This window comes from Rhamphochromis sp. 'chilingali' (assembly GCF_963969265.1).
Source record: "Rhamphochromis sp. 'chilingali' genome assembly, chromosome: 10".
Classification (NCBI taxonomy): Eukaryota; Metazoa; Chordata; class Actinopteri; order Cichliformes; family Cichlidae; genus Rhamphochromis; species Rhamphochromis sp. 'chilingali'.
Genome location: NC_137937.1, coordinates 17013986 through 17026557, shown reverse-complemented (window position 1 = coordinate 17026557; position 12572 = coordinate 17013986). Strand labels below are relative to the sequence as shown.

General features: G+C 40.8%; 1 protein-coding gene across 8 annotated transcripts in view; it reads right to left on the bottom strand.

Moving 5' to 3' along the window:
• Positions 1 to 12572, bottom strand: part of kiaa0825 (KIAA0825 ortholog) — a 119916-nt gene that overhangs the window by 85941 nt on the left and 21403 nt on the right. For all 8 annotated transcript variants that reach the window (XM_080893436.1, XM_080893435.1, XM_080893440.1 and 5 more), the window contains 4 exons: positions 10232 to 10399; positions 7946 to 8019; positions 7514 to 7771; positions 3221 to 3498 (listed from right to left, as the gene is read on the bottom strand). In XM_080893436.1, coding sequence (XP_080749562.1) covers positions 3221 to 3498; positions 7514 to 7771; positions 7946 to 8019; positions 10232 to 10399 — 778 coding nt within the window. The remainder of the gene's footprint in view (positions 1 to 3220; positions 3499 to 7513; positions 7772 to 7945; positions 8020 to 10231; positions 10400 to 12572) is intronic.

Here is a 12572-nt window from a genome sequence, read left to right as displayed (position 1 = left end):
GGTTTTCTGAAAATGAAAAAGACATATTTTCATTATGTAAAAACTTGAGTAGACAGTCAAGGCTATCAAATGTAATGTGTACGTCCAAGAACAACATTCAAAAGTTGAATTTGAGTAATGCTAATTTTGTAACATGAAAGCTATGAAAATGACATTATTAATGTGTTAGTGTATAAATATACTTCCTTTAATATAATGGTGATGAACACTTGGTTGGGTGGGCCTAGGGCCCATAGGTTTCTAGAATCAACACTGGATATTTTGAGAGTCGTTTTAGAATTACTTTGCCACAGTAAAGCATTGCCTGTGTCTATAAGTGAAGTTTCCGTTTGTTTAGTTTTTAAGCAATCCACTAAGGCAGGGGTGGCCAACCCGCGGCTCTCGAGCCGCATGCGGCTCTTTGCCTGGTTTCATGCGGCTCTTACGTTCATATCAAAGTTTATGTTTGTGTTTTGATTTTTTTTTATGTTGTTGTTTTAAAATGTGCGCGTTCGCTTCGCTTGAGTTCAATACGGTATTTTCATCAAATGCGCATGTGTGTGAGATGAAAATACCGCAAAGTTTCCCAGTAGGAGCAAGTTCGCCCTTAAAATGGCAGGAAAAAAATGCACAGCAAAAAGAAAATATGAAGATGAACACAGGACGTTTTTAACAGAGTGGGAGAGTTTATATTTTTTTGTTGAACGCAATGGTAAGCCATTCTGCCTTATATGTCAGACGTCATTAGCGCATTTCAAAGCTTCAAATCTTCAGCGCCACTTCAGCTCACTCCATGCTAACATCGACCAGGAATTTCCAAAAGGGACTGAACTTCGCAAGCACGAGTTGGCCACTTTGAAAAGTCAGGCAGAAAAGCAGATACAGTTTTTCCAAAAATTTACGAAGCGGTCAGAGACCATAACGCTCGCATCCTATCAGCTGGCTTGGAACATTGCACGGGCTAAAAAGCCATACAATGAAGGGGAGTTCGTTAAAAAATGCCTCAGTGATGTTGTTGAAATCTTGTCTCCTGAAAACGACAAATTAAAACGCATGGTATCAGACGTCCAACTGTCCCGCCACACTGTTGAACACAGAATATCGGACATTAACACGGCTATTGAATCACAGTTGCACTCTGACCTTCAAGCATGTGAGTATTTTAGTGTCGCATTGGATGAGAGTTGTGATATACAAGACAAGCCTCAGTTGGCAATATTTGCACGGTCTGTTTCAAACGATTGTGTGATCAAAGAAGAACTCCTGGATATTGTGCCATTAAAAGACAGAACCCGTGGCATAGATGTGAAAGAAACCATGATGGCTGCATTTGAAAAAGCAAATCTGCCCATAACGAAATTAACTGCAATAGCCACGGATGGAGCACCAGCCATGATGGGATCTGTGAACGGGCTTGTGGGGCTGTGCAAAGCTGACCAAACTATTCCTGACTTTTGGAATTTCCACTGGACAGACTGAACCTGACCCTGCAGGGTAAGTTAAAAATGCTCCCTGACCTAGTGCAAAGTGTGTTTGCGTTTGTCAACAAACTGAAGCTGTTCAAGACACATATTCAAAAGGGAGATTTAACGCATTTTCCCACTCTGCTAAAAGCCAGCGGGCAAGTCGCCAGTGCTGCCCTGAGTAAGCAAAGAGCCAGATATGCAACGCTGATTGAAAACTTGCACGAAAGCTTCGTGACCCGGTTCCATGATCTACAATTGAAAAGGCCACAGATTACGTTCCTCGTCGACCCATTTAATGCAGAGACTGGCTGTTTGAAAGTCCCGCTAGTCACAGATGAAGCTGCGGCTGAGTTGGAGATGATCGATCTTTGTGAAGAGGACCAATTGAAACCTGCTTTAAGGGAAGGGACCATTGAGTTCTGGAAAAGTGTGCCAATGGAAAAATACCCCAATGTCAAACGGGCTGCGCTTAAGATACTGTCAATGTTTGGGTCAACATACGTCTGCGAGTCTGTGTTTTCTACCCTAAAACATGTGAAATCAAAGCATCGATCTGTTCTGACTGACACACATGTGAAAGAATTGCTTCGAGTGACAACAACGGAATACAAGCCAGATTTAAAGAGGATTGTTCAAGGCAAGGAATGCCAGAAGTCCCACTAAACAACATGCATTACAAAAGTAAATGCTATTGTAGATTATTATATTCTTGTTTGTGGACTTGGTTGAACTGAGAGTTTGTGTGTGTGAGACAGTGCACACAATGTTCATTGTTGAAAATGACTGGCCTGTGGTTTTAGTACTGTAGGAGTCCATTTCTGTCATTATCATGTTGGTGTGTGACATTTACAATAAATCTGGCTGAGCAGAGATGTGTGTGTGTGTGTGTGTGTGTGTGTGTGTGTGTGTGTGTGTGTGTGTGTGAGTGAGAGAGAGAGAGAGAGAGAGAGAGAGAGAGAGAGAGAGAGAGAGAGAGAGAGGAAAGGATGGGTGATGTTCATGTGTGCCCATGCGTATGATGTGGCTCTTTGCGGTAACACAGTAAAAAAAAAGTGGCTCTTGGTCTCTGACTGGTTGGCCACCCCTGCACTAAGGAATCACCAAAGATAACTGTGACAAGTTTAGGATCAAATCAGAAGTAAAATATAATCACATTCTCCCCATGTGTTCCTGAGTTATGCAGTTGAATAATGACTAGTAAAGTCTTTTTGTGGAACATTACGGTGCCACAGTTAAGCTGACATTTGACCTTTTAAATGCAAAAGGCCATCATTTCATCAGTTTATCCTGTTAGACCAATGTGTGAAATTTCATGTGAAAGTCATAATTAGCATGTTTTGTGAGTTTACAGTGACCTTGACTCTTGACCTTTGACCAACATATTCTAATGAGTTCAGCCTTGAGTCCAAGTGAGTGTTTGTGCCAGATATTGTCAAATTTCCTAAAGGTCTAGAAATCATAAAAATGGTACAGATTTGAAGTTGCAAGCGACCTTTGACCAACAAACTCTTATCAGCTCTTCCTTTAGCCCAAGTAATTGTCTGTGCCAAATTAAAATAAAAGCCCTCAAAGCATTCCACAGATATAGCATTCATGAGAACAGGAATTAAATGGAAACCAGGAGACATAATGTCACTGGCCGTGGCAGTCACCAGGTCTAAAAAAGTTGGGAAAAAGACAAAGCATGGGAGCAAGGCAAATAAATAATTCAGCTGCGTGAAGTTTAAACAAAATAACTGTAAATGTCCATAAACATCTGGAAACACACTACTTACATTTTAGCTGCAGCAGTACTGGAATCCTTCAGCCTGGCACTGTAGTGCTCTAGTCGCTGGTGCACATAAATGCAAGTGGCCAGTAGAGCATGCAAGTTCTTCAGGGGAGCAGAGGATGGTACCTCCAGGGCCCTCTCCTGCAAACGACCCAACATGGCAAATGCTGCTCTGCCACATGACTCTATAAAGCTTGATCGCACCTGCAGAAGAGAGCTCTCGTTGCAGGCTGCTGCCAGTGGTAGTAAGGCATCCATTTCAGACATGACTGCTCCGCAAAACTGAGGGGGGAGAGAGATCGCAAACATGAGGCAAGATGATTTCAGTAACAGAGGGAAAATCTGTCAGTAAGAGGAAACAAAAAAAAAAAAAAAAAACTGTAAAAAGAGACCTCATTAAATGTAAATAATGGAACATTTGTGAGAAGTGATCAGAATGACAAGGATTCAAGACTGAGCTGAGTATTACACAGGCATTTATCTTGTGTTTGCCTACTACTGAAAACAGTGACAAGTGCAAACGATGAATACAAATATCTGAGGACATGCACTCGGCATCAACTTTGCTGTTAAAAATTCACAGCATTAGGTCAAACGAAAAAACATCAGTCATATTTTATAACATTGTTAATCACCGTAGTCACAATCTAATACAAATTTTACAACACACTGGAGGAGGTGGAAGTCAGACAGGAAAGAAGCTTGGCCCAATAAAGACGCACCACAGCATTTCAATCAGGTTGAGTTCTGATCTTTCATTGGGGCCATTGCAACGCACTGATAGTTTCTTTTTCTGTTGGAGATTTGTGGCTGGGCTTAGGATCATTGTCCTGATGCATGACCCAAATTCGGCCAAGCTTTATTGGTTGGACAGATGGCCTCACATTTGACTCTAGAAAATTTTGAGTTGACCATGAAGTCCTATGTATACCAATGATTACATTGTGTCCAGGTCCTGTGGCTGCAAAACAAGCCCAAGGTATTACACCTCCACCATTATGTATGACACATGGTACAAGAAGTTTGTGCTCATATTCTGTACATAGTTTATACTAAATGTGGTACTGTGCATTATGGTCAATCATCTTGGTCTTGTCTATCATTGTTCCAGGAGTGCTGAGGTTTGTTCAAATGCAACTTTGCATTTGACTTAAGATGTGGCGCCACTTCTTTTCAGAGAAAAGATTCTTTCTCCCGGTAGCGCTTCCAAACAAGAAAAACTCAGTTTTCTTCTTAGTGTACTTTCTTGAACTTTAACATTTAACATGAGATGTAGCTCTTGGGATTTTTTTGCAGTTTCTCTGAGCATTGCACAGTCTGACCTTGGGGTGAATTTGCTGGGAGTTCCACACCTGGAAAGATCCTGGCAACTGTCTTGAATGTTTTCCACTTGTGAATAGTTTTTCTCGCTGCAGAATGATTGGCTTAAAATTGTCTGGAAATGACCTTATAACCCTTCCCAGATTGATGGGCAGAAAGAACTGCTTCTCTAAGGTCATTGTCGATATCGAAACTTCTGCTTTTATGCTGTTGATAAATTAATCAAATGTCAATTTTTTTACATTACTGTGAAAACTTCTTACACAGCTGTATTTGTGAATCCAAATGTATAGACCTAAAATATGCATATGCTTAAGTTATGAGCCAGGTGGATCAGTAGAAGCCTTAAAACATAGCACAAGGCCCATATCTGCTGGATCTATTTATCTAGGTCACACTGAAGAAAGAAAATAACACTCAGAAGACTGTTGCAGTTTAATCAATCAGTCAGTCATAGTGTGAATCACCTGCTTCTACAGTCACGGGATTACTTGACTAGCTGTCGGAGAGGACTGAGAAGTTCAGCATTTCTATTTCTGTTACAGCTAACAGTGTGTCTGCAGCTGACAATCTAACAATCTCTTCAAACAATTTTCTCGATAAAAGCTTTCTGTGGGGCCGGCAAACAATGACCGCTTGGACAATTAAGTCAATACAGGACTGAATGTTGTCATTAGGAGCTTATATTTGATGGGAGAAAAAAGGAGCATAATGGAAAGATCCTGAAGAAGCATACAAATACAGTATTCGCACACATATAAACACTCACACACTGAAGCCAGTTGAAGTCAGTCTGAAACCTTAACTAGCTAAGATCAAAGCGTGTGATCCCACCAGGACTATTGCAGCAAGGTGAAAGAGATTTTATAAAGTGCTAGCGAGCCCTGTTTATGTGTGTGCAGAATGTGGAGTAGACAGACAAGTGAAGAAATGAACACGCAGGTGAGGGCTTCGCTAAAGTCTGAATACAGAAAAGGCACTTCTGCTGCTATAATAGAAAGCTGGCATGAAGGTTAGAAGGGTCTAGTAAAACAAGGAGAGTTCAATCCCAGGTTCTGACAGGAGGGTGAGTTACAGCTGTTGAAAGCAGGCTGTTTGTAATTCATCTATCTGCCAATAATAAAAGTACATCATCAAGTACTGTGATGGATGAACAGTATCATTGCAACCTGCATATTTATGGTAATATAGACAGAGGAAAGTGGGTTCAGATAAAAAAGCGAGGACTGAGGTATGAACAAATGAATATAAATGTGAGAAATATTGATCTATCATAATATCTTTCTACCGGCAATTTTCAAGGTTTTGTCTTGTAAAAAGTAAATTTGCTCTTCTCAGACACTAGAGCATGTTCAAGCATATTCGAGCAAACACATAGAGTATGTGTGTATAAACACATATACCACCCCTCCCACACACACACATACACACATATATGTATTTGTCTTGAATATCTTTTTAGCTCAGTGTTATTGAATTCAAATGCATGCATGTATAACCTTTGGGCTGAAAGACTCTCATCTTTGAAACGTTGACCTACACATAACTACGCTGTACAGGTCCTGAGTACAGACAAATTCTGACACTCGTTAGCAGTGAGAGCCACAAATACTGTCAGTGTAAAAGGGTTAGGGGAGGAGAGAGTGGGAGGAGGGAAGAAAGGTGAGGCAGTAATGATAAGAGTCTGAATAGTGCTCAGTGTAGGGGAGAGTGGTGGGTAGTTGAGAGGAAGATGAATGTGAGTTGGGGAAAGTTTCAGGTAGAACTCCCTGAAAAGTTGTTCGGAAAAATTTAAAAATGCAGAGAAAATGAAGAAAAGCGAAAGTGAAAAAAAAGAGGAAAAAAACAGCATAGTGACAGTGTGTATGTGGCTGGCCACACTGGAGATCCTTTTGTAGAGAGTTAAATTCTAAACCTTGTCTCACATTAGACACCAGCCTTACCTTTGGAGAAAAGTCAATCTCTGGTTTCTGCTTCACCTCTCCCTGCCATTTCTCAGGCCCTCTCTCACCCCTTCTGCTTATCCTGCTTTATTCTGTTCACTAACCAAGCCTCTTTGCCTTCATAATACATCCCTAGATCATTAGTGCACCATATACCCTCCACTTTCCACTTTCAACACCTTTCTCTACATCCCATCTAACCTACATAGTGGTTAAATGTTTTTTTTTGTTTGTTTATTTTTTGTCTTTAGAGAACTCTGGTAATACTGATGACTTTTTTCGAGGAAACTTTTCAAGGTGTCATGCCCAAATCATTCGGGCCCTCTTTTGCACAGAGACCTTTCTGCTAGGGTAACAAAAAACATTATTCTCCCTGGGTCTAGGTATTGTTTGGAGACTTGCATTGTTCTGGGTGAAGAGGACAGTGAGTCCACTGTGTATGGCAAAAGGAACTAGCACACAAGACTGCACGACAATGAGGGCCTTGTACAGATATTGCTCATAGAATAAACCTACGCATTAGACTCATGTGTGTCTTCCTTTTTTGCACGTTTGACAACAGCTGAGTTTTACACATTTAGTACACAAAATAATTGACTAAAGGAGAGAGAATAAGGTTCTGAATTAGTGCTATTTGGTACTGAATGATAGAAAGGACTTGATATAAGGAAAGGTTAATAAGAGGAATCTATCTCTATAATGAGAGCAATGGGGGTATTTAACAATAGGAGAATTCAGAAGTTAAATTCCAGCCTGTCTGCACCTTTATTTTCTTTTTTAAATTATTCTTAAAGACAACAGGAGTAACCACAGGAGAAATTCTACTTTTGCTTGATTAAGGCCCTGCACTGTATTAGTGGGCTAATTTGATCTACAGTAAAACCAAACATTCCTCCAGCACGGCTTGTGTGACAAGAATCATTGGATAACTACATACTAATAACTAGAGCTACTTAAGGACTGCCCTGAAGCAAATGTACTTAAATCAAATTACAATTAAACATCGGTTTACTCGACACTATGTGCAAGAGTACCTTGGCTATCATTCTGGGAGTCTCTGCCTCTGAGTAGGAGGAGAATGTGTCTTCTCTGAGATGTGTGTTGCTGGCAGTGGTGAAGGTGGGTCTAGTAATCAGGCTCAGGGAGACAGAGAGATGTCCAGAAGAATGCAGTTCGTCTTCTTGTTGTAGATTCTTAGCACAGACATTATCCAGCACCACCTTTACGCAATGCTCCATGTGAGGGACTAGTCCCTTGAATGCTGACCTCCAGTTGAACTCCAGAACCTTTGCCTGGCAAACAGGAAATGAGCCAACAGCCAATTAATGTCTGAATGGTGAAGGGAATACTTTACCTGTTCATTTCACTGCTATAAAACACTGCTTGTTTGCAATCCTAAAAAAAAGTTAATATGCCCGCATGATACGAAATAGTTGTAATGATAAAGAAACATGTAAAAGTTGTACCTTTGTTGTTTCTGTGGTGGATTTCTTGCTCTCAGTTGTGTTGTCTGAATCCTTTTTGCTTTTTTTCAAGATGCCTAAAAGCACGATAACGTTTTTGATCAATTTAAAGAGATTTATTTTACAGTGTGACTAGGAAACAGCTCAGTCAAACTTACAAGTTATCAACAATGACAATGAAACTTCAGAAAAATCCTGGTTTGAAAATGAATCGCGATAATCTGTAATATCTTTCATGGATTATTTAGAATGACTACGTCTATATTAAGTATACTGTTATTTCCCTATTGGCCAACATGAGAAGTATAAATGCACATGCCTCAAATGGAGTAGAAAAAAATTGCCACTGGCATTTGCTTTAAAAGTCTAAATTTGGGGTTTAAATTTGATTTGAACCCAGATAGTATGAGCCTTAAATGGGGTAATTCCATGAAGGGAGCCTGTGTGGGAAGAAGGGGGAGTGTAGGAGGGGCTGACATGAAGACAAGCGTACAGGATGTTGGGTTAGGGTTGCAATTAAAAAGCCTGAACATCAAGGCCACAGTTTCCTAATCAGAAGGCGAAGAGTAAGACCCCAGGCGAGGCAATTTAGCTGAACAAGACCGCATGCAATGGAAGAAGAAGGAAGCAGCAAGCGCATCACTTTTTGACCTTTAAGCCCATCTGATGAATTTCTGGTAATTAAGCTGTTTGATTGCCTGGAATTAATGATTTGGATAACTGCCCTTTAAAGGCTGTTTACCTCCCTGTAAATTGAGCCTTTCTGCAAGTCTTGTTTTTGTAAATGTAACCTTTATGGAAATTACTCCATGCACCAAAAGCTTTCATTTAACATTTCCGCAGCAGCAGTTCAAAGGGGAGAGAGGAAAGGGATACTAAAGGCTTATATAACACCCCAGATAATTCCCAACTAAAATAACACATTTCTTCAGACACAACTCGAGACTTTTGGAAAGAACAAGTAAGTAACAGTGTGTGTGTGTGTGTGTGTGTGTGTGTGTGTGTGTGTGTGTGTGTGTGTGTGTGTGTGTGTGTGTGTGTGTGTGTGTGTGTGTGTGTGTGTGTGTATTTATTTCAATTTTCTGTGAATTCTATGAATTTAAAGGTATTAAAAGGAATTATGTTGTCCTTGTTTGACCACTGATTTAAAGAGAGGATTTTATTTTTAGATACATAATCTTGTACACTCACCAGACACTTACACTTAATTAGGTACACCTTGCTAGTACCAGATGCCTAGCCCTTTTTTTTTTTGCCTTAATTGTGGCTTAATTCTACGTTGCACAGATTTCACAGTGTGCTGGAAACATTCCTCCTCCTTCGGTCCACATTGACTGACAGCATCACATGGCTGTTGCAGGCTTCTTGGCTGAAAATTCATGATACAAATCTCCTATTCCACGATATCCCACAGGTGACTGTGGAGGCCATTTGACCATAGTCAACTCATTATTGTATTCAAGAAAAATGTTTGAGATTAATTGAGCTTTGTCAAAACATCACTTGGTGCATTATTCTTCTGGAAGTAGCGGTCAGAAGATAAATGGATGGACATGGTCAACAACAATACTCAGGTAGGCTGTTTAGATAGTATAAACGGCAGTTTCTGAAGTACTTGGACCATCCTGCCTGGCTCCAACAACCATTCCAAGTCACTTAAATCGCCTTTTTTCCACCATTCTGGAGCTCATTATGAATTTCAGGAGGTCACATTCCTTATATGCACTGCTGTCTAGTGATTGGCTGATATTTGTTTTAACAAGAACACACAAGACCAATAATAATTTTCAAAGATAAAAAACAACAAATCAACAAAAACTTACCAAGCGTCTTAGTCAAAGTATATGAAGAGTTTATTGAAAATGGAAATGGATTGGCATTTATATATCAGTTCTGTTGTATCAAAGCACTTTATATTGCATGATATTAGGTTTGATGATGGTGAAGGAGACACTGTCTAAAAAGTCCGATCAAAATCCCCCATACTGTAGGTGTTCAGTCATTTTTACATCATGCTTTAATACTTAGTAAGCCCCTGACTGAAACCTCATGCCCTATGAATTGGAGCACTGTTATCTTGGGAGAGGCCAACTGTGATCATTGTTTTGATTTGCTGTGACCCTCCATACTGTGGAGACATGTAGACATAAATCGTTCTAGCAAAATGTTGCCCTTGGCATGAAAGAGCCACCAAATCTCCTCATAGTTCAGGTCAAGAGTTCTTTTTTTTTTACTTTTGTCTGTCATTTATAGATAGATACATGTGTGCATTTTTGAGTAACTGATTACCTTTTATAGGAGGAGTGTCTCCTGTACAGTCAATGAAGATCGTGTTAGTGACCAGCTCCTTCACATCGCTCTCAAATCCCAGCAGGGTGCAAGCCAGCTGGGTTAATGCCCTCAACTGGTGGGAGGTCAAACTAAAGCTCCGACTTTTCGTGGGAAGCTCCAGTGGTGCTGTCAAGGGGGGAAAAGAGAAGAGATCAAATAAACAGTGTGCATGCTTAGGAATGCATGACTAGCAAAGAGATGCACTACAGTTTATAGTTCAGTAAAGGAATAAACATTTTCATGAAAATGGGTTTTCAACCCAACCTCCCCGCCTACATGCACTCATCGGAAAACACCACCCTCCACAAAGTCTTGCCTCGCACAACACCTCTTATAAATATCGACCCATTCATGTTTTCCCAAAACACGGCACAAACAAAGAGACAGCGAAAAAAATATGCAAAACTTTGCTCCCAGAGAAGTCACACATGCACATCCCTCTCTCTCAGCACAAAACTTTTCTCCCCATAACCCGCCGATGACCCCCTTGGCAAATATGGATTTCCCATTTTGGAGGCTGCCAAAGCCATCACCCAGGGGATGTTCCGCATTAAGCTGGAGAATGGGCGGCTAGGAGATGCGTTGCCATACTCCCAGACACATGCACAAATACTTTTGTGTGTCCGCTTAAATGAGCTCCTCCACTGCAAAGGCATTTGGGAATGGAAGAGCTCGGTATTAGCCTTGACTCTGAAAGCTCGGAGATGATTGAGCGTTGAGACGGGAAGAAGAGGGGGGTCCTTTTCCAATAATTGTAACATTATTGCCTCTGAATCCTAATGAAATTTTGCCATATTGTTAAACAAAATCTGACAATATGAAAACACATTGTCCCCAAGGATGCCTGGTTTAATCATGCATGAGGTTTGACTCAGTGTGCTGTGTGTGGGCACTTGCGTATGTTTATATGAGTGTTAATAAATGAGAGTCGATGAGTTTTTGTGTGTTTTCGTATCTGTTGGGTGTGCGCACACTTGTTTACGAGCATGTAACGCAGGCCATTATGAATAACTTGATTTGCAGGAGGTGCTCGAATGCACATTTGCACATGTCAGTCGTGCAAGACAATTGTCACACACCAACCGGATTTCTATGGCCTCCATGGAATAAAAATTCTGACCTCAAATTTTTTTGTTTTTCCAAGTCTACGTCTATACATATATTTATGTGCGTGCGTGTGTGTGTGCACGCGGCTGTGTGAAATCACAAGTGAACAGATGTGTAATTTGGTGTGTTTGCTTACGTTCATGTATATGTGTGAGCGCGTGCATGTGTGTGTAATTAAGCTGCATGGGTCTGCAGCTTAGCAGCTCCTCTGTAATGGGGTCCAGTGGGAGTCTGTGCTAGAGAGACTACATCATGCTGCATGTGTACACGCGTGACCTGGCTGACACCCATGTGCCTGTCTCGTTCTCCAGCTTGCACATTCACGCACGCACCACCAATCTTGTCTATTTCTGAAGTCACCAGCAAATCAAGAGCTAAAGCTGTCAACAACTCAAGAGTAAACAATCAACCGGACAAGCCAGGAAATGTTGTTGATATAACCACACAGTTACTGCACCGGATTATCTAAAAAGTAGGGATGCATTAAGTTATCAGCCAAACATCGGCTGTGGCTGATAGTCACATTGCCATTAGCGTGTCTTCTTAATTATTGAATATCTATATCTGTGCATTATCCGTGTGTCTGTCTGTCTGAATACTCTCAAAACTGTATCCATTTTTAAAGGGTTTATTTTGTGGTACATAAATCTACGATCCATGTATGAATTTATGCTCGGCATGAAATAGCTATATACTATCTATACTATTTATCTATATCTATACTGAGTTCTCTGTTTTGCTTGCACAGGGATCAACAACCTCAAAAACAAAATAAATAGAATCGATAGTATAATTAAGAGTAACAGTAACACTGGTTAATTTGGCCAATTCAATTCCCAGTCGGTGCATCTCTACTAAAAAGCTGCCACTATATCCCCACCCTGTTGCCCCATTTTAACCTTCTCTGTGGCATACAGCAACCATTAACCCCCACCTCAGTCTAAGTATCACCTTTTCCAGAGCTTCTTTCTCCTCTTTACCATTCATTCTGTTCATTCCCTCAACCTGTGACCCTTTGACAGCTCCACTTGCTCACTAAGTCACACCCTAAATAGTCGCACGCATGACCTTGATGTTCAGCAATGCTGTGCCTCAGCCTTTCATTGGGGTCTGCAGCGCAGCTTATATAGGTATTTATAGTCGTCTCCCTAGCCAAATAGCCCTATAGCCATAGCAGTCTAGTACATAGCCA